This window comes from Dermacentor andersoni, chromosome 1 (genome assembly GCF_023375885.2).
Source record: "Dermacentor andersoni chromosome 1, qqDerAnde1_hic_scaffold, whole genome shotgun sequence".
Classification (NCBI taxonomy): Eukaryota; Metazoa; Arthropoda; class Arachnida; order Ixodida; family Ixodidae; genus Dermacentor; species Dermacentor andersoni.
Genome location: NC_092814.1, coordinates 409,338,316 through 409,361,253, shown reverse-complemented (window position 1 = coordinate 409,361,253; position 22,938 = coordinate 409,338,316). Strand labels below are relative to the sequence as shown.

General features: G+C 48.8%; 1 protein-coding gene across 1 annotated transcript; it reads right to left on the bottom strand.

Annotated features, from left to right (window-relative positions):
- Positions 1–1,584: 1,584 nt before the first annotated feature.
- Positions 1,585–2,673, bottom strand: LOC126518683 (uncharacterized). The gene has a single exon (XM_050168449.1). It carries the CDS (start codon positions 2,671–2,673, stop codon positions 1,585–1,587), a length of 1,089 nt encoding a protein of 362 aa, XP_050024406.1.
- Positions 2,674–22,938: the final 20,265 nt, after the last annotated feature.

The following is a 22,938-nucleotide window of genomic DNA, read 5'->3' as shown; positions in this document are numbered from 1 at the left end:
GTGTCGCTTCATGAGCGCCGTGAGCCTCCAGACCAACTAGGAACGGAGGTTTGTTGTAATCGCTTCTGAACTGTATTGCCACCAAACCAACAGTGCTCTCAATGACTTTTGGACAGTAGAATGCTTGCACCCAGAAAAGTAAGAAGGAAGCATTTAGAATGTCCAAAGTGGGCCTTTTGAAGCTGACAGCATTGCTGAAGGGGCCTTGTCTGTCTGCCCTCTTTGTTTATACACAAAGATGATTTCCTCTTTGACAGGGATTGTTTCAGAGGTTTTTACATGGCAACAGTGCTGGGTGTCTAGTTGCAGGGAAGCTTGTCTTTGCCCACTGTCAATAATCTGTTCCTTCTCCAGTGCCTCTGTGAAGCGCCTAATTTTTGGACGCAATGTCCTCTTCATGCATGTGACAGCAAATGAAAAAGCTGGACTCTTGCTTAAATGAAAACTGTTTATTATCTGCAGAGCGTCGGCGTGAAGCGTGTTGCTGCCTTCCTCGGCCGCGTCTCTCGCTCGTCTCTCGTGCCATCCCTCCGGTTCGGCTGGCCTCCGGCTCTTCTCTCTCGCCTCGCTCGAACCCCCGTGTCTACTCGTGGGTCTCTTCTTACATCCCAGGAACTATGGCAGGGAATCGGTGCCAAGATTCTTTCCTCGTGTTCACTCAAGTGTCTCTTGCGGGGAGCAAAGTACCATGCGGGGCGTCTCGTGATCTACGGGACTGCGGCGGTGGAGCACGGTGCCTGACAGGTCGGCGTAAAATGCGTGAGGGCTAAGTTACGAGAGTGCGCGCCGCTCACACGGCCTACCCAAAATTTGCGACTGTCCTCAGGCGCACGTGTCTGTCGATGTCGATTCCTCGGTGTCCAAGGTGCCCTCTGTCATGATTTTTCAGAGATCGACTCGCGTATTCGATGACCCGTTCTCTTCTTTCTTGCGTTTGGGTCAGTATCGTTCCGAGTCCGGTTTGTGATGCGTCGACGTGTACTTGCGTTGGGCAGTCTGAACAGAAGTTTGCCAGTAGCAGAGGATTGTTAAACGCTCTCGTGATCTCGTTCACGATTTCCTGGTGTGCTCCCGTCCAGATGAATGGCACATCCTTCAAGACCAGTTGTCGCAGTGGGTGTGTGAGTTTCGAAAACTCTCGTATGAACTTGCGGTAATGGCTAGCAAATTGCAGAAACGAATACAACTTCTTGGCGCTTCTCTCAGGCTCAAACTTGTTCACGGCTGCGACTCTCGCCTCGTTTAAGGTTCGACCGTCTGCGGAGATAACGTAGCCCAGAAATGAGACTCGGTATCGGACAAGCTGACATTTCCTGATTTCAATCTTCAAACCGTCGAGTAATGACAGCGCTTCAGTGACCGTAGCTGCTCCCCGGCCGACGTCGTCCATGTAAGGGGATGTTCCCTTCAAGGCATCAAACGTGTTGCGCATTATTTGCTGCATGGTCTGCGGAGCTTTGGAAATCCAAAGGCCATTCGTAGGTATTCGTACTTTCCGTCTGGCGTTACGAACGCGGTCTTGTGAATGTCGTCAGGTTTCACTCGCACCGTGAGAAAGGCCGACTTCACGTCCAAAACAGTGAATTACGTCGAACCGTCTCTCATGATGTCAATTACATCTTCCATGATTGGCATCGGGTAAGGCGGATTGATGGTTTTCTTGTTCAATTTTCTGTAGTCGTGTACCATTCGTCTGGGCGTGGTGGGGTGGTGTGGTTCATCCACTACAATGGTAGGCGTGCTGTACTGGCTCTGGCTCGGTCGGATGATACCTTTAGCTAGGTAGTCAATGACCTGTTCTCTCATAAACTGGCGGTGCGCGGGGCAGGATCTGTATGGCCTTGACGCGACGGGAATATCGTCTCTGAGATCGATGTGAAGCCACAGCCCTAGCGCGTCCTTTCTCGTGGTGAACGCCTTATGATGACGATGAAGAATTGAGCGCAGCTCATCTCGTTCGTCGGCGTTTGCGTCGCGGGACATTTTGGATACGGTCTCTTCAATCTGATTGGTGTAATCTTCGTCAGAACCGGGGTCCTTCCTCTTTAGCTGTACGAAGCCGATATTGCTCGCCGGTAGCTCGTCTAGGACCCTGCGATTGCTAAAGGCTGTTATTAGGGTCTCTCCGACGCGATGCGCACCGTGTGCTCCTGGTGCGTGACCCGATGGCTCACTCACCGATAGCTCAACGGGGACGAGGGTGACGTCGTTAGTGGGGTGGAACGTGACGTCAACATTCGCAGCGCGGCGCCAGTCCGAACCAAGAATCAGGTCCATGGCGCCGGGCAAGGGCGCGATCACCACCTCCTCGAGCCGCACGGTCGATGTTCCGATGGCCACGTTCAGAGTCGCCACTCTCGCCGGTCTGATGCATCGGTCGAGCACTTCTATCGTTTCGGGAAACGTCCAGGGTCGGGGATGAACCTCAGGGCTCACGAAGCTCTCGCCGAGGACGGAGACGTTGGAGCCGCTGTCTATGCAAACTCTGACCGCTCGGCTCCCAACTAAGCCCTTCACGATGGGTAGGGTGCCGCCCGTCGATTGCAGGAAGCAGTTCGCTTGCCTGCAGGTTGTGCCGGCGTTGCCTGCGTCATATCTGGCTTCTCGGCGTCGTTCCGCGTGGATTGTGGCCTCCGTCTTGGGTCTGGTGCACTCCCTCGACAAATGTCCCATATTGTCGCAGTTAAAGCAGGCTCGTGCTCGCGCAGCTCGAACTGGTTCTCGGTGTTCGCACGGCATTGACTGAGCGCTCGGCTCGGGGCGTCCGTCGTCAGCTGCCGCTCTGTTCTCGTAGCTGCTCATCATTTGGTGTCGTTGGCTTTGTTGCCCAGCTTGAGATCGTCGGAACTGCGCTGTTTGCGTCGTTATTGCTTTACGCCGCCTGGTGTCGAGCAGCGCTGCGCGGTCTATCAAATAAATGACGCTGGTGCAGGGCTGTGCAGCGAGAGGTTTCGCCCAGGTGTCGTCTTCGATCCCGCTGAGTATCAGCGAAATTCTCTCGTCATTCGCAAGCGGGTAGGGAGACTTGTCGAGTAGAGCATTTTTAGAGTACATGTACTCCACTAGGGTCTCCGAATTGCGCAGTTTTCGTGAAGCTTGCAGGTCCAAGAACTCTTGCATTGTGAGCTTCCGGTCGAAACGAGAGGCAAGTGCTTCCTTCCAAAGGTCCCACGTTTCACAAGCCATACCGTAAGAACTGTGCCAGTCCCTTGCGGCAACCTGCAGCCGGGTTGCCACCGTTGCGAGCGTCAGTGAGGTGGACCAGTGGGCCAGCGCAGCAATGCGTTCCACCGGCGCGATCCACGTTTGGACATTTCCACGTTCCGCGCGATCCACGTTTGGATCCACCGTCGTACTCGGGGATGGCGGACGCCGTATCGTTCGTAGACTGGATCAGCACGGGTGGAGATGGCGCGGACATTCTCGACAGCACTTCCGTCATTTGCAGCTGCGCGCGTGCGAACATGGCCACAATTTCAATCATGCTTGGCGTACCCTCTGGAACTGTGGCGGTGGTGTTCTCCGGCGAGGGCTGCGGAGGTGCGCCACGGTTGAATTCTGCCGGCCGTTGGTTCGGTGCCGTAGCGGGGGCTTGGATCCCGTCGAAACGCTGGGAGCCCGTTTCGTCCCCAGCTTGCGCCTGCGTTGGCTTCGGAGCCCCCGTTGTGTCACTCGTAGCGTGTGACCCGCGTTGCTGGGTTAGAAGCCGTCGCAGTTGGTCAACCTCTGCACGCAGACTCTCGATCGTAGCCGGAGCCTTTGAGTCCGCTTTTTTGTGGTCGTCGCCGTCAGCTTCTGTCTGGCTGGTCGTTGAGTCGGAGGACGTGTCCAGCAAGGCCTGGAGGCGAGTGTTGTCTTGGAGACGGGTCACGAGATCGTCCTTGCGGCCGCTGCACGGAAGTTCACGGATTCTCAGCTCGTCAGTCAGCTGTTGCTTTTTCAGGGCGCCGAGAACGCCGCGCACAGTTGATTTCACCGGTGACCAGATGAATGTGGACTCCGAGCTCACCGATGGCGTTCTGCTGGGCTCCATGGTGTCCACTTGTTCGGGAAAGACGCATCTGCAGATCCTGTCGACTGCGCCATAACAGCAAATGAAAAAGGCTGAATTCTTCCTTAAATGAAAACTGTTTATAATCTGCAGAGCGTCGGCGTGAAGCGTGTTGCTGCCTTCCTCGGCCGCGTCTCTCGCTCGTCTCTCGTGCCGTTCCTCCGGTTCGGCTGGCCTCCGGCTCTTCTCTCTCGCCTCGCTCGAACCCGCGTGTCTACTCGTGGGTCTCTTCTTACATCCCAGGAACTATGGCAGGGAATCGGTGCGAAGATTCTTTCCTAGTGTTTACTCAAGCGTCTCTTGCGGGGAGCAAAGTACCATGCGGGGCGTCTCGTGATCTACGGCATTGCGGCGTTGGAGCACGGTGCCTGACAAATCGGCGTAAAATGCGTGACGGCTGAGTTAGGAGAGTGCTCGCCGCTCACATGGCCTACCCAAAATTTGCGACTGTCCTAGGCGCACGTGTCCGTCGATTTCAATTCCTCGGTATCCAAGGTGCCCTTTGTCATGATTGTTCAGAGATCGACTTGCGTATTCGATGACCCGTTCTCTTCTTTTATGCGAAGCATATTACTAGAGCTCAACCCAGCTCCTCAGGCGCGGCGGTGTCGCCATCAATGACCATTAGTGACCCCATGCCATACCACGTGACACCGTGACGTCACGACAGAGGAGAAACGGGGCTCCAACTCGCGCCGTCGCTCGCGGCGTCGCCTTCAACGCTGACCACGTGACACCGTGACGTCACGACAGAGGAGAAACGGGGCTCCAACTCGCGCCGTCGCTCGCGGCGTCGCGGCGGTATATAAGCAGCTGCTCTTGTTTCTAGGTGGCTTTGGCTCAACTCTTGCAAGATGGGCTGGGTGGGAATCGAACCAGGGTCTACGGAGTGTGAGACGGAGACGCTACCACTGAGCCACGAGTACGATGCTTCAAAGCGGTACAAAAGCGCCTCTAGTGAATGCGGTGTTGCCTTAGAAACGAGCTGTTTCTAAGGCTCAGGCGTGCGTCGCTAGCTCAGGCGCACATTTCGTTGCCGCGCCGAACGCTGCGTTGCTCGACGCTCACCGCGTCCAATGCGGGGCGCGTAGTCGGTGCGCCGTAGCCCATCGTCTTACACCCCTTGGCGGGTCGACGGGAACGCTGTCGCGTTCCACTCTTGAAGGCGAAGCAGAGTAACGCATGAGTTGTTTCTTCGTCTAGCCGAACCAAATATAGCCAAAGAACGGCAGTTCACCAGGCTAAACAGTGGTTCAACAACTAAAATAAAGGCTAGTATGCTTCGCATCCTGGGCTTAACCTTAGCTAAGCCACAGCCATTTTCTTGCGTTTGGGTCAGTATCGTTCCGCTCACACATGCATGAATTGTTAGCTTGTAAAGACGTCTATTACCCCTTACCTCAAGCTGGTCCTTGTTGATGTCACCGAAGAAGGCATTGGGGAGTACGGCGATGTACACTTACAAAACACTGTTGATGCCAGTGAGACCAGATTAATGGAGCTGCTGTTCTTTTTGTCCACTCCATCCTCGTTAGTTAGAATGAACAGTTCTTTGCCCGAACAGAAGGCATATGTAGTTGATCGTGCACAGCTTGCCCACTAAGACTTGTTGGCGTGTTATGACAGACCTGCCTGAGAATCTTAGCACAGTGCCTATATGTAAAAACCTTTCTATGTTTTGATGACGTCCTTCTCTTTATCACACTTTGCCTGATGAACCCAGCAACGTGGTAAACCAGATGTTCAACAGGCTTCCCGCTAGTTTTCCCAGCGTCTCCGTCACCCGGGTGCTACTCATAGATATGTTTTCTTTTTACCTTGCGCTTCACTTCAACCATGGCCACACCTGCTGAACCTATAGCATGTGATCAAAAAAGTGCTATACATCATGTTGCTCTAAACTCATGACATAAGGTACAAGGCCTTGAGGAACACCCTCGTTTATTTACGCCCTCATCAGACTGTATGAAGCTTCGCATGATAAGTTCGACAATTAACAACAGCTGGTTTGTCAGTGTTATTCCTGTCCAGCTTGCTGAAAGCTATCCTGAGTGTTTCAAAAGCAAAAGACTGCTGCCGGACAAGTGCATAAAACAAGGGTCGCTATAACCACATGTCACTCTAAATCAAGGCCACTGAGTGTACAGATGGTTTACTTCAATTTCAAAGCAGAAAGCTGGGCTAGTTGGTGTGTCATGATTGTTCAAAAGAATAGCGCAAAGTAGCAGGGACAAAGACAGAGAAGACGACAGGACGAGCGCTCGTCCTGTCGTCTTCTCTGTCTTTGTCCCTGCTACTTTGCGCTATGCTTTTGTACTTCAATTTCAACAGGCTTGGTTCTCCATTTGCAAGTGACTAAACTCAACATGCCCTGTGACAAACTATGTGCCAGATGCAGCGTCCCATGCAAAGCGGGAGATGTGTACGATATCCTGACACCCCGCAGAGGCTGCTACACTGGGTAAACAGGCAACTCTAAACACCACTGCCTTTACTAATATGCTAATAACATAAAAACGAGCAGAAATTTGGCAATTCATTGGCCCCAACTGAAGTTGCAAACCACTCTTCCACCGGATGTGTGTTCACAGGAACTGGAGCTATACAAATGCAGGTAAAACAATGATGTTTGAAAGCAGTAGAGTAGATGTCGGGATATATACTTTGCCTACGAAGGATACCTCGAGTTTAGTTGTGGTCTGACTTTGCACAATAATTGTGTATAAGCTTTTCTTGTTTAGAATAGTTTAGCAAATAGGGAAGAAAGGACCATGACAGCACCAGGTGTATGCATCGTCTACGCACAAAAAGGCACCGCTTTCTTCTATTTTTTTCTCTACTACTACTCACGAGAATTTAAGTGCCTTAATAGCACTGTTAACATCCTAGCGCCAAACACCAAATTGGGCAAGTTGTGGCATAAAGAAAATTGCAGTTTCACTAGTAATGCAAAACGATGCAGTAGCTGGTGAAATATGTGCAGGAAGGTTGCGTCATGCGGTGTTTGTTGAAGTGAACACTTGCCAATGCAACTCAGTAATCTCCTTTAGAGATGCAAAATAAGTGCGAGCCGTATTTATTTGTGGGAGTTCTGCCTCCCAGTGTTGAAGTGGAGAGACTCTGCTTTTCTTGCTCCTCTTTCATATCCGGACTTGGTCACTGGTCTCCACCAAAACAACCCTTTTGCTTCTTACTGCTGAATTCGTTTTGGTTTTCTCAAATCTATATTTGGGCTACCTATTGCTAGGTCTCGCGCTCTGCTTGAGGAAAACAAGACACTAACAGCCCCATCCAGTAAATCCAAGAAGCCAAGCACTAGAAGAAGATTGATGGAGCAGATGCACCCAATCTCTGTCATTACATGTAAAAAGAAAATTTAACATAGAACTGCCTTCACAAGTGGGAAGGTGATGTGTCAGAACTTAAAGGCATGGACCCCAGCTTTATATACAGTACGCAGACATTGAGTAGGTGTTAGCCAATCTTGCCACCTGTTGGCTTGATGGCGCTCTCCAGGATCAGTATTCACCACGACTACCTTCAGCAGAGTGGCTAAAATATAGAATTGTGGACTTCCAATATTTTGATCGTATGTTTGAATCCTCGCAGCACAATGAGAACTTCATTTGCAATATTCTAGCAAGACATTTAGGAATTCCAGTGACAACACCAGTAAACAACCAGGGCAGTTAGCCCATAGCAGCTATTGCTGTAGAATAGAAGAATGGCATCGGCGCAAGAATTGAGATGGACACACTACATGCCTTTTTTCTGGTGGTGGTTCACTACTTTGGTGCTACAGTTAACGATCTTGAATAAATTCAAGGAGCAAGAATTTAGCCCAGAAAGAATATTATGCTTAACAGCTGTGTCTAGTTGTATCATATGCCTATGCAGCTTTATGTAACCCTGTCCACACTTGCCTAAAGCACATGAGTGGCATCCTGAAAAAGAAAGAGCTTTAGATATTGCTTTGGAGAAAATTCATCTGTTTCGGCCTAACAGTACATATACATACTGCACGTACTTGCATTCACTATACCTTATCACCAACTGTTAAGCCACCTTCTTACCTTATCAACGAATCACTGGTCCGGGGTTTACCTGCATTTCCACCTGTGCAGTTGGTAAAAGTCGTTGGCTGCTTACTGTCACTTCATATTTCAAACATTTGGTCGCAAAATATGCTTTGGCAACACTGGCAACGCTAATGTCTGGGCAGGCTTCATGAAAGGCTACCAGTATCTCCTCGTTGCAGACTGTGCTCAACATTCTTCTTGGTTCCACTGTGACTAAGAACCCATTTATCTTTCCTCCGAAGCGGCTGGTATTGGCGATGCTTTGATGCCGAAAAAGGATATTGTCACACGTGTCAACCTTAGGCCAGAAACCAATCTGGCACAGGTGGAAAGTGTTGTCTTTCCCATATGGTGGTTCAGCTTCGCGAGGCACATTCTTTCAGCAGAAACTTGATGTGGGCGAGTTGGTTTTGCATACTTGATGAAAAGAGCGCTACGAAGACGCGGACTAAAAGAACAACATCTACGACGGACAAGGTGCTACTTCCAACTAAATGTTTTTTTCAAGAAACAGGACTTCAAATAGATGCAACCAAGAATGGCCCATCGGGACATCACGACCTCCTTATCTCATTAGGAAAAGCTCTTTTTCGGTAAGCGTCACTGAAGGGCAACAAATGCACGTGCCCTCGGCCTTCGCAATGTAAAAAGCTTCTAATATCTCCCGTTCAAGTCTATCTCTAGACCATGCCAGAAACCTGGTGTCGCGAAGATACGGACGGCAATTGTGACGTTTACAGTGTTCTGCCAGAGGGCCCCCCGCATTGTTATTTACGGCAAAATTGTGCTCACGCGCCCTTTCATTAAAACATCGTCCGGTTTGACCGATATAAACCTGTTGGCAACTTAGGGGTATCTCATATACGACATTACTTTTGCAAGCAGTGTACTGCGCTGCATGTTTCTTAGAGCATGGTTCGGGTTTTGCTTTTGCCATCATAGGGCATACCTTGGCCAGCTTACATGGTGCGCAGAAGAGAAGATTGATACTGTGCCTTTGCGCCACCTTCTTGAGGTTGTGGGAATATACTGTGCCAATAAGGAATCACATGTACATCCTTTTCGCGCCTTGTCCGTCGTACATGTTCTTCTTTTAGTCCGCGTCTTCGTGATCAAGTACACATTCTATCAGTCAATTTCTACACTTTCAATGTGAGTGAGACTGATCAAAGGTTGGCTATGGCATCAGGTTTTTTGCCTGGTTTCGGTAGTGGCATCGTGACCAAGTGTTTCCACTCTGTGGGGAATTCCAATATTCCAGATTTCATTGAATACAAGCAATTGTGCTTGCTTCCTCATTTCGGCAACATTCCTCAACATCTGCAAAATGACTCCACCTTTGCCACGTGTGCTTTAAGTGTACAACTCTGGTGACGGTCAGTCACTGTGAGGTGGTCGGGGAAAGCATCTGCAGCTTGTTCCTCAAATTACTGAGATGTGCACTGAAGATCGTGGTAGCACTGCAGATCAATAGTATTACAGTATTTGGTTCATCCTATTATAGCCGAGAATGTGTCACATCTTACCGACACCTATGCATTCAAATGACACGCAGTGGTCCATCCACTAGTCTCAGGCAAGCTTCTTAACATGACAACTTGCATGCTCAGTCTTCTGCAGAACATTGACCAGGGTTTGTTGCGTGTGGCCACAATTTAAGTATGCAGCTTGGCTTGCTCACCCCAAAGTTGCAGGAGGTGCTTGTCAGGGCTGGATGTTGCCGCGGAATGGAATGGAATGGAATGGAAAACTTTATTGGTTGTTTAAGATATTAGCGAGTTGAGGACGAAGTCTTCATTCTTGAAAACTTTGGGTCCTCTTCAGCCTTGGGTGGGCCCCTAGTCCAGGGCACCACTGAGTCGGGCCACCTCGCTTGCGTGTGCTATGAGGGCCCTTTGGACCCCTAGCTCGCAGCTGGTGAGCCGGCTCTCCCATTGCTCCGCACTTGGTGTTGTATGTTTGTGGAATGTCTTGTTTCTCTCGCATTCCCATGTGATGTGATATAGTGTTGGCCTTGCTCCGCACCACGGGCATACGGCGCAATATTGTGTGGGGAACATCCTGCTTAGTATGTAAAGATTTGGAAAGGAACCCGTCTGCAGTCTACGCCATCCTGCGGCTTCCTCCTTCGTGAACGCTTTGTGTGGTGGGGGGTATTGGAATCTTCGCCCCCTATATAGGTTTAGCAGCTCTGAATAACTGTCCCCGCAAGTAATCTGAGGCTCTCCCGGGGGGACTGAGGTGCCCGCTCGGATGGTGAAGCCTCGAGCTAAGCTGTCCGCCCCTTCATTGCCCTGAATCCCTGCGTGGCTTGGTATCCAGATTATGTTGTGTGTAGGTTGTCCTTCATAGAGCGGTGCTCTACTAAGGATCTTGAGTGCCGTGCTGCTTATTCTACCCCTGATATAGTTTCGGCACGCCTCTTGTGAGTCTGTTAGGATGTTGAGGGATTTTCCTATCCTGTATCCTTCCTCTGCTCCCAGTGCAACAGGTATTTCCCCTGCTTGATACCTTGATGTCTGATACCGCTGCCGTGAGACTCGTGATTAGTTTGCTTTTATTATTAGCTACTACCGCTACTGCGTGTTTCCTGTATTCTTTTGGATAGAGGGAAGCATCTGTGTAGACTGTGTTGTCTCTCTGCCCCATCGTTCTTTCGTAGAATTCTGCCCTAGCCTGCCGCCTGCTGGTATGGAGATGGGGGTCCATATTGCGGGGGACAGGTTGTATACGTAGTTTCTTCCTTAGCAGGTCCGGTATTATTGCCCTACTACTTTGCGGTTTTTGTATTTCCCAACCCAACTTTGTCAGGAGCGCCCTTCCTGTTGTTGTGTTACTGAGCCTTCGCGCTTGTGCCTTGAGCTGGCATTCTTTTAGTTCTTCAAACGTGTTGCTGATTCCCAGTTGCATCAGCTTGTCATTGGATGTGTTTCTTGGGAGATGAAGGGCTGTTTTGTATGCCTTCCGAAGGATTGCTTCGGCTTGTTCTCTTTCGGCTTTGATGGTTACATGGTACGGCAGGGATTATGTGACCCGGCTGACCACCAGGTTGTTGACCAGCCTGAGGGTATCTTCCTCTCTCATGCCGTATCTCTTGTGCGCAACTCTGCTGATCATGCGGCCCACTTGTCCAGCTGCTCTACTCAGCAGGCAGAGGGTGTGGCTGCACCTCCGGCTGCCCTGCAGCCATATGCCGAGGATCCTGATCATTTTCTGTTCCGGAATGTTTTGGCCTTCGATTTTTACTTCGAGTGGGGCATCTGTTGGGTGCCTTCCGACTCTGAGGAACTCAGACTTCTCCGTGGAGCATCTGAGGCCTATTTGCTGCGTATATTCCTCGATGCAAGCGGCGGCTTTCTGTAGCGCTTCTTGCTTGTTCCCTAGTGATCCTTCGGTGGTCCAGATGGTTATGTCATCTGCATATATGGCATGACTGATGCCCTGGACTTCGTTGAGCTTCTTCGCAAGGTTGACCATGGCGATGTTAAAAAGTATCGGCGAAATTACCGAGCCCTGCGGAGTGCCCTTGCATGGCGTTTGAAAGGTGCCGCTCCGCAGGTCTCCGAGGCCCACTGTCGCTGTTCTATCTGTGAGGAAGCTTCTGACATAGGCGTGTACTTTCTTCCCGCAGTTGGTAGTGTTGAGTCCTTCCATAATGGCGGCGTGGGATACGTTATCAAAGGCCCCTTTGATATCAATGGCCATGACGACGTTCTCCCCGTTTTTCGGCATTGGTTCGAGTACCTCTTCTTTTAGTTGTAGCAGGATGTCTTGGGTGGATAGGTTTGCCCGGAAGCCGAACATGGTGTTGGGGTACCACCCTCCGTCTTCTAGGTGCGTTTGGATTCGTCGGGTCACAATTTTCTCAAAGAGCTTGCCGAGGCACGATGTGAGCGAGATTGGTCTGAGGTTTTCAATTTGTAGTTTGTTGCCGGGCTTGGGAATCATGACCACCACGGCGTGTTTCCACTCCGCTGGGACTGTTCCGTCTTCCCATAATTTGTTGATGTAGATGGTGAGTTGGTCTACTGCTTCTTCACTTAGGTTTCGTATTAGCGAGTTAAGAATCTTGTCCGCCCCTGCCACCGTGTTCTTCATGGTTGCTCGTATGGCTTCAACAACTTCTTCCCTTGTGATGGGCCGGTCTGTTGTGGGGTTCTCCTCTCCTTGGTTGTCGCCTTGATAGCATTCCACCGAGTCTTTCCCATAGCATTTTTCTCGTACTGCTTGGAGTAGCTGGTCTTCGGTCCCTTCATATTGGTGAATTAGTCTCTGAATAGATTTGCTGCTTTCTGTTTTGCTTTTGCTTCGGTCCATTAGTGTTCTGAGGATCTGCTACGTTCTAGCTGTGCCGAGGGTGCCACTCAGGGAGGTACTAAAGGTACTAAACTGTTGCCACCCCTGTCTCACTAGCTGCTTTGCATATTGCTCCGCTTGCTGTGTTATTTCAGCAATTTTCTTCTTTAGTTTCCGATTTAGTTTTTGGCGCTTCCAGCGCTTGGTACTGTGTAAAGAATGCATGTTGCTAGCGATTCAACACCTTCACATTCTGCAAACTCAAGTGCATCACGGAAATGCTCCCAGCCTGAAACCTTGATTTTGTGAATGTGGCACACTTTCGCCCCTACGTAAAGTGTTATATCAGATAATGGTCGCTGCCTCTTGGGGCAGAGTCACACTGACACTCTGGATGAAGGCCCTAGTTGTCCATGCTGGTTGTGTACTGCCCTTCTGGTTTGAAAGGAGGGTGTGGCAGTTGGGATAGTCGGTGTCATTTGTTAATTTGAAGTCTGTGGTGTCTGCTTCATCAAAGTGGCGTTGTCTTGGCCTTACGTCATTGCATGCCCGATGTGGGTGATGTGCATTGAGCTCACTTTAAGTGTTCTGTGCTGGGGAAAGCAAATTTGCAGATGTCAAAGCCAAGTGAAGTCGCCTCGGGTGACGTGCCTGGTTTTGGGACAGAGGTAGACTAATGCCTAAACAGCTTCCTTTCACTGCCTTGGCCTGTAGCACAGCGCCACAGCTTTCTGATGAGACATATGTTTATTCAAGCTGTTCTTTCCTTCCCCTAATTCAATAATAGCCAATTTTAGGAGCTGCAAATTAAGCTGACTTCAGCAGACTGCCGATTTTTTAGCTACTTCTAGTAGCTTATTGCTTGGTTAATTTTCTAGTTCGGAATGGCAAGCTTCGTGCTTAAAAATGACTTGTTTAAAGAATTCTTGGAGTAATAGTAGGACAGGCAACTCTGAGTGATGACTGCTTTTGTAGCAAAATGTGGCAATGAGCTGGGCACATACTGTCACGACAGCACAGTGTTTAGTTTGTATGAGTATAGAAGAAACAAACTCGAGTTGTGAAGCTCAAAGCCCTATTTTTACAGCCGCTATACTGCTGACATTAGGAAGCTTTAGATTAGTGGACGCAAGCAGTATGCATAAGCAAGAACCCTGTTTGGGTATTACTGGGGCCAATGTGGTTTGCATGACCAGGCAGCACACGAGTCGCTATCATTTTATCCAATACTATTATTTTCATTGTAAAGCAATCAATATCGCAGTAAGTCTGATCAACCTGCATCAATATGCTACAAATTTTTAAGCACTTAAGATGTGTCGGTTGAGTGTTTAAAGCGCCTCACCACACCCTTGGCCCCTAGACTTTTGCTGTCCAGTATTACTTGCTAATGAACTCTTGAAGTGAAGGTCTGGGCTGCTGTATTGACCATGCCATTCTAAAACTGTTAGGTATGACACTCTGATACATTTGCCAACTTTAATAACGTTCACCTTACTACATACGTGTATTGCGGTGGTACCATTAAGCATGTGAAAATAAAAATACTGGCAAATAGAGAGTTCAAGAGCACATGAGATTATAGTAAAACGGGTGGGGCAGTACCTTCAGGGTAGTGGGAACATCAAAGCTGGAACTAGGGCTGCCATACATCCCGTCACGGCAATACACTGTTTGCTTCATCGGCGACGTCAAAGAACTAAAAAAATTATAGGCCCATCAGCTTACTCCCAGTACAATACAAAATATTTACCAAAATAACCTCCAATAGAATAAAGACCACACTGGAGTTTAATCAACCAAGGGAGCAGGCTGGCTTCAGGAAAGGTTACTCTACAATGGATCACATCCATGTCATTACCCAGGTTATCGAGAAATCCGCAGAGTACAATAAACCTCTGTATATGGCTTTCATAGGTTACGAAAACGCATTTGATTCAGTAGAGATACCAGCAGTCATAGAGGCATTGCGCAATCAAGGAGTACAGACCGCTTACATAAATACCCTGGAAAATACCTACAGAGATCCCACAGCCACCTTAATTCTACACAAGTGGGAAGATACCTATAAAGAACGGGGTCAGACAAGGAGACACAATCTCTCCAATACTATTCAATGCGTGCTTAGAAATATTCAAGTTATTAAACTGGGAAGGCTTAGGAGTAAAGATCGACGCCGAATACCTTAACAACCTTCGGTTTGCCGATAACATTGCTCTATTCAGCAACAACGCAGATGAGTTACAACAAATCATTGAGGACCTTAACAGGGAGAGTGTAAGAGTGGGGCTGAAGATTAATATGCAGAAGACAAAGATAATGATAAATAACCTGGCAAGGGAACAAGAGTTCAAGATCGCAAGTCAGCCTCTAGAGTCTGTGGAGGAGTACATTTACCTAGGTCAACTAATCACAGGGAACCCGGACCATGAGAAGGAAATTCACAGAAGAATAAAAATGGATTGGATCACATACGGCAGGCATCGTGAGCTCCTGAATGGGAGCTTACCGTTATCATTGAAAAAGAAAGTATACAATCAGTGCATTTTATCGGTGATGGCATACGGCGCCAAGACTTGAAGGCTGACAAAGAAGCTTGAGAACAAGCTAAGGACCGCGCAAAGAGCGATGGAACGAAGAATGCTAAGCATAACCTTAAGAGACAGAAAGAGAGCAGTGTGGATCAGAGAGCAAACAAGTATAGACAATATTCTAATAGGCATTAAGAGAAAAAAATGGCACTGGGCAGGTCATGTAATGCGTAGACTAGATAACCATTGGACCATTAGGGTAACAGAATGGATACAAAGAGAAGCAAAGCGCAGTAGAGGACGGCAGAAGACTAGGTGGTGCGACGAAATTAGGAAATTTGCGGGTGCTGGTTGGAAGCGCTTGGCGCAGGACCAGGGTAATTGGAGATCGCAGGGAGAGGCCTTCGTCCGGCAGTAAACATGAATAGGCTGATGATGATGATGATGACACATAGATTGTAACGAAGAAGAGTAGCCTGCCTGCGCCACAGCACCATCGCTACCGGCATGAGCTCGTGGTTACTGTCTTTCGCCGAAAGCTTGTGACGACTACCCGTTCGCGCCTGTTGCTAATAAATCTCTTAGCAAGTGGTGGAGGTGCGGGGTTTCGACCACCCTGGAACTTCGGAGTCGCACTCTACCCCCCGTCATGCCCGACGACGCACGCACTCCTCCAGCTCCTCCAACGGCACCGGCCACCTTGGTTTGTGCCGGTGCCTTGCGTCAGCGAGATCCCCCTATCTTCTCCGGCACAGATGACGTTGAAGATTGGATCTCGTCCTATGAGCGAGTGAGTGCCCATAACCAGTGGGACGACGTTACCAAGTTGAGAAACGTCGCATTCTACCTTACGGACGTTGCGAAACTATGGTTTCTAAACCATGAAGCCGACCTCACTTCGTGGTTGGTCTTCAAGACCAACTTTACCCAAGTTTTCGGTCGGCCTGCAGTAAGAAAGCTTCGTGCAGAACAACGTTTGCGCACACGATCCCAAGAGGCCGGAGAAAACTTCACGAGCTACATTGAGGACATTGTCGACCTGTGCAAACGGGTGAATGCGTCGACGTCAGAGGAGGAGAAGATCAAACATATAATGAAGGGTATTCAGGACGACGCATTTCAAATGTTATTATCGAAGAGTCCTCACACTGTCGCTGAATTGATAGAATTGTGCTAGAGTTACGACGAGTTGCGCAGGCAACGGCTTCACACCCGACGTCCCACCCACCCCGCCAGCCGACTCTCTATCAAGCCTTGGAGTCGACGACAACCATGCTGCTCTCTTCGTAAAAATTCAGGATTTCGTTGGCGCAGAGGTCGCCCGCCAGCTATCTTTGATATCTTCTGTCCAGGACCCACCACCTGCTTTGCATCCTACGATCCGCGACTTCATTCAAGAACAAGTATCTCAAGCCGTTCCTCCAGCCGTTGAGCAGACACCAGTCACTGCTCCTCTCACTTACGCTGAAGCAGTTTCCCGATCTCGTCCACAAACGCCCCTGCCGCCCTCTATGCATCGACCACCTACATTTTTGCCGCCATCTATGCCGCTTCACGACCGACGGCATTTTCCTCCTATGCCGCTTCCCGACGGACAACATTTTCCGAATCCTCAACCGCGACTCGGACCTTACCCCCACCAGTGGCGCACCTTCGATGACCGCCCAATATGTTTTGCTTATGGTGGTGCTGGTCACGTGGCGCGCCATTGTCGTCGTGGCATGCTTCCTCTTCAGAACATCCGGCGAGCGCCACCTTCGCCTTCCAGCCTTCCTACCTCTTCCTTTTCCCCTGACCGCCCAACCGCCTCTACTCGCCGCTCACCATCTCCCCGTCGTCGCTCGCTTTCTCCGATGCGGCGCCATCCCGTGTCCACCGAGCAGGAAAACTGATGGCCGCAGTTCCCGAGGCACGAACTGCGTCCACGTCGCAATGCTCAAGTCCTCGTCCCTCTCCAGCCAACGTAATTGAAGTCTCTGTCGAAGGAATCGCCGTCCTGGCACTTGTAGATACAGGAGCCGCCGTATCCGTAATTTCTGTCGAACTCTGCCGCACACTACGAAAGGTTTTGACGCCTCTCTCCGACTTCTCCCTTCGAACCGCGAACGCTCAAAATATAACGCCTCTCGCTGCCTGTACTGCTCGCGTCTTCATTCAAGGTCTATTGTATACCGTCGAACTCGTCGTGCTGCCCACGTGTTCCCATGACATCATATTAGGCTAGGACTTCCTTGCAAATAATAACGCCATTATTGAGTGTTGTCACGCCGAACTCGAACTTTCTGCACTTCCCGACGTCGAGACTATCGAAAACGACCCTTCCAGTGTTAAACTGTTTGTTTCCAAAGACAATTTCGTCCCTCCACGCTCTTCCCTGCTTGTGCCTGTGTCGTGCGCCGCTATTTCTGATGCCACTGTTCTCTTTACGCCCTCTGAGCTGTTCATTCGCCGCCGATGTTCTCCGCTGCCCTTTGCTCTCCTTACTCTTCGCAATGGCGTCACGAAAATGGTCGTTGACAATCCCACGGCCTGCCCTTTAGCTTTATTTCATGGTGAATGCCTAGGCCTTGTTCAACCGGTCGACACCTTTTGCATCTTTGACGCTCCTGCCGTTTCTACTTCTGCGGGCCTTGGCGCACTTACCTGTGACTCTGCGGTTGATCAGTCACTCCTCGACGCTTTCCACTGCTCCATCGACGATGGCACGTCATCTTCAGAACGAAGCCAGCTTATTGCTCTCCTGCAGAGGTTCAGCGCTTCTTTCTACAGCCATGCTTCCGGTTTTGGCCGCACATCGACCGTTTTTCACCAGATAGATACCGGCAGTCATGCACCTTTACGGCAGCGCCCTTACCGAGTATCCGCCTCTGAGCGCCGTGTCATTGACCACCAGGTTGCTGACATGCTCAAGCGTGGCGTTGTGCAGCCTTCCAACAGTCCCTGGGCATCACCGGTCGTCCTCGTTAAGAAAAAGGATGGCTCTATTCGATTCTGCGTCGACTACCGACGTCTGAACAAGATAACGTGCAAGGACGTTTACCCGTTACCGCGCATCGACGACGCCCTCGACTGTTTGCAGGGAGCTGAGTTCTTTTCTTCACTGGATTTACGTTCCGGATACTGGCAAGTCCCCTTGGCACCATCTGATCGACCTAAAACAGCATTTGTAACGCCTGACGGATTGTAAGAATTCATCGTAATGCCTTTCGGCCTGTGTAACACTCCAGCCACTTTTGAGAGAATGATGGATAATATTTTACGCGGCCTCAAATGGAACACATGTTTATGCTACCTGGATGACGTAGTTGTCTTTTCCGCTGATTTCCGAACCCATCTCAGCCGTCTCGAGCAAGTTCTGAAATGCCTTTCTGACGCGGGACTTCAACTTAACTTAAAAAAATGTCGTTTCGGCGCCCGAAAGCTCACTATTCTTGGCCATGTTGTATCGCGAGACGGCGTCCTTCCGGATCCAGCCAAGCTCCGCGCTGTCACCGACTTTCCGCAACCAAAGAAGTTAAAGGAGCTTCAAAGTTTCTCTTAAAGTAGTAACGGTAACTACTTGACACATGTCAGCGAGTTCAGATACCTGGGTGTTATTTTTTCACATAACGTAATATGGAATGCTCATATTACTAACAATTCTGGGAAAGCACTTCGCAAACTTGGCTATCTCAAACGAACCTTAAAAAATGCCACGAAGGAATGTATATTACCTGCTTTCAAATCTCTTGTTCGACCGATCCTTGAGTACGCCTCAACTGTTTGGTCCCCTCATCACGCGTGCGACATTGACCGTTTAGAATCGGTTAAAAAAAGCAATACGATTCATCTTCGGCCGGTACGATCGCAACTTTTCACCTTCGTCACATATGCACACTTTATCTTTGCAAACGTGAGAACACAGCCGCACACGTGAACCTATCATCATGCTGCACAAGATCGTTCACACGTCATCTGGCTTTCAGGCAACCTTCTCATTTGTGCCCTCAAGCGCGCATACAACCCGACGGAACCACCCATTAAACATTGTTGCTTTCAAACCACGTATAGACTGCTCCAAGTTTTCTTTTTTCCCGCTATCTGTTGAAATTTGGAATCGATTGGACGGCTCACTTCGCGCATTGCCTATTGAACAGTTCGTTGTTCAGTTGCCTAGCAATTTGACCTGTTGATCTGTTTTTAATACTTCTGTGTTATCTATTTCTGTGCTGCTCATGTTATTTGTTTTTACTAATGTATGTACCCACTCCTGCTATGTCTCCCCTACGAGACAGCAGTATTTGTAAATAAAAAAAATAAAGAACATTGGTTCTCAGAAATACGGGAGAAAAAGAACGCCGCACCTAGAATATCTTATGACAACATAAAATTATTAGGCAGCAAGTGTAGAACAATACAACCACAAATCCTAGGCGAAGATGGAAACAAATTGGAAGGAGAAGCGACATTAAAATTCACCCGAAAGATATCAGCGTAATGTTTCCAAGCAATGAGGAAGTTGTATTTGAAGAGAAAAAGATCACGAAAGAGAACCATGTGAAAAAGAAACTGGTACTGACAAATTTCAACTGGAACAAAGCCGAAGAGAAAATTCCTAAGCGCACAGCCACAGGGCTAGGCGAGGTTCCCGTTGGGTTGATTAATGAACTAGGACCAAAAAGTAAGGAACCTCTGGTGAAAGCAGTGGAAAAAACTTTAAAAGATACAAAGCAGAATTAATCTAATTTACAAAGGTAAGGGGAAGAAAGAAAGAATTCACTCGTACAGACCGTTGACTATTACATCGGTAATATACAGGCTAGCAATGTAGGCATCAAAGCTGCAAGCATAGGCAGAGAATAATGGCATTTTGGGAGAAATTCAGAATGGCTTCAGAATATGTAAGCGCTTGGATGATAACTTATTTGTTATTACTCAGTGTATTGGACTATCAAGAGTAGAACGCAGACCATTATATGTGGCCTTTTAGACCTTACAGGAGCGTGTGACAACGTAGACCGCAACATTTTGTGAAATATTCTGGAAGGGAAATCCTTAGATGACGATTGTCTACAGCTTCTGAGAGAGATTTAGCTAGAAAACACCGTTTCCGTTGATTCGGATAAGGAGCGAGAAGAAATTTAATATAAACAAGGGACTCGGGCAGGGGTGTCTTTTATCCCCACTGCTGTTTATGACGTAATTGGTGAGGATGGAGAGGGCGCTGGAAGGAAGTAATGTCAGGTTTAATCTCTCATACAAACTGGTGGGTACAGTAGTTGAGCAGCAGCTTCCAGGCTTTTTTTTTTATGCGGACGACATTGTGTTGCTAGCCAACATAGTGATTTGCAATGTCTGGCTAATATCTGTGGACAGAAAGGCAACAATTAAGGTTTAAAATTTAGTGTTAGAAAATCGGGAGTTATGATATTCAATGAATACAGTGAACAAACAGTGGCAACACAGGGCCAGGAAATACCACAGGTAAAAGAATATAAATACCTTGGTATATGGATAAACAAAGGCAATAGATATATGGAAACACAGGAAAGAACAATATCAGTAAAGGGAAGGGAAATGCCGCCATAAAGAAGCACATAGCGCTATGGAGATGCAATAGGTACAAGGTGCTCCGGGGTTATGTGGTAAGATGTAATGGTTCCAGGACTAACTTTTGGAAATGCGGTTGTTTGCTTGAAATCAGGGGTACAAGCAGGACTCGTTGGGAACCAAAGGTCAGTGGGTCGCCTCGCACTGGGCGCTCACGGGAAGACTACAAATGAAGCTGTGCAGGGTGATGTGGGCTGGACTAGTTTTGAAGTGAGGGAAGCTCGCAGTAAAATTGAGTATGAAGAACGACTGAGGAATATGAAATAAAGTAAATGGGCTGGTACAGTGTTGAGGTATTTGTACGGGAAAAACATTGATCCACAGTGGAGGAAAAGAACTAGGAAGCTTACCAGCAAGTATGCGGCCTGTAGGGTGAGCAACAAAGCAAGAAAAAACGTCAAGCGGAATGTCAGAGAGCCTGAAGTAATCTCATGGGTGGCGGCTATGAAAAAGAAACATTCCATGAGTTACTACTTAAGAGGAAAAAACGAAATCAGGAAAAAAACAATTTATGATAACTCAAAGGGAAGCTCATTACTTTTCGAAGCGAGATCGGGATGCCTTAGAACACGCACCTATAAAGCAAGATATAAGAAGGAAGAAGAAGCAAGTGCTTGCTGCGGTAAAGCTAGAGAAACGATGGAGCATGTTTTATCAGAATGTGAAGACATCTGCCCAGCAGTCGATTTAGGCGCCACTGGCCTCCTTAAGGCTCTTGGGTTCAGCGAGAGCAGGGGAAAAGTAAAAATATCCGCAGTAGAGATAAGTAAGAGGCGATTAGAAGATTGGTGGAAGAAATGCAGGGAAACGACAAAAAACGAAGACGTACAAAAGCAAAGTTCACAATATGGGGTCAGAAAATTTGGTTGTAGGAGTTCATCGTGGTTTCTTTCTTCTTTTTTATCCTAGGTAGGACTATAGGCAGTATATGAGCAAGAGCTCCATTTATCCATCCAGCCGCGCCCCCACTGCGAACAAGCGCGAGTGGAGCGCCACCGCTGACAACTCGCGCCGCTGACACCGCTGACACCTCGCCACCGGTGACAACAGGCGAATGCGCCTGCGCAACGGCCCGTCGAATTCCCCAAATCCCCACAATGATCAAAGGGGAAGTTTGGCAGACCAGGCGGACGCTCTTGGTATCCACTTTGAAGATGTATCCAGTTCAGCACGCTACAGTGAGTCCCTCCTTAAACGTAAAGCTGCAGTGAACTTTAATAGAAGGCATTCTAGTGGCGCGAGTGGCTTCCTGGGAGCGGGCCTCTCAGCGTGGAATAATGCGGCTGCGCTGGCGTCGACCACTCATAACAAATGCCGCCGGCGCACTGCAGCGTGCAGCGGCGCAGCATAATACTGAATGGGGTTTCTTAGGAGAAGCTCGCCAGCCGGCACTTCGGAAGGAAAAAAAAAGCGTCCGTATACGCACACAGAACGAAGAAATGTCGGCGTGTCCCGTGTATAAGTACCAAGCTAGGAATAAAAACGGGGCGCGTTGGTTTAGCGATTGCACTGTACTTCACCTATAGTTGTTGAGCTGTTCGTAAGGAAAGCGCATCCGCGCGGATGCGCTCGTTGACGGGAGGTGCCTCAAGTACATTTAAGACAGCTTGGCTGATTACTTCAGTGCAATGCGCAAATGGAGTTGTTACAGATCCGGCACCGCTATCGGCTTGTGAGCACGCTCGGAGGTGCATCACGCATGAATGGCTGGGTGGTCATTGCCGTGCACCAATCAGACATTCTATCAGCAGCAGCAGCAGCAGCCTATTTTATGTCCATTACAGGACGAAGGCCTTTCCCTGCGATCTCCAATTACCTCTGTCCTGCACCAACCGATTCCAACTAGCACCTGCAAATTTCCTCATTTCGTCGCACCACCTATGCTTCTGCCTTCCTCTTCTTCGCTTCTCTCCTCTTCGCAACCATTCCGTCACCTTAGTGGTCTAACCATTACCTAATATGCGTTTTACGTGACCTGCCCAGCGCCAGTTTTTTTCTCTTAATGTCAATTAGAATATCGTCTAAATTCGTTTGCTCTCTGATCCAAACCGCTCTCTTTCTGTATGTTAGCGCTACGCCTAACATTCTTCGTTCCATCGTTCTTTGCGTGGTTTTAACTTGTTCTCAAGCTTCTTTGTCAGTCTCCAAGTCTCTGCCCCTTATGTCAGCACCGGTAAAATGCACTGATTGTATACCTTCCTTTTCAATGATAACGGTAAGCTTCCAGTCAAGAACTGACAATGTCTGCAGTATGTGATCCAACTATTTTTTATTCTATGAATTTCCTTATCATGATCAGGGTTCCCTGTGATTAATCGACCTAGGTAAACGTACTCCATCACACTCTAGAGGCTGACTGGCGATCCTTAACTCAAGTTCCCCTACCCGGTTA

Coding starts and splice junctions, on each gene's coding strand:
- LOC126518683 (XM_050168449.1), bottom strand. CDS start 2,673: ATGGGACATTTGTCGAGGGAGTGCACCAGACCCAAGACGGAGGCCACA.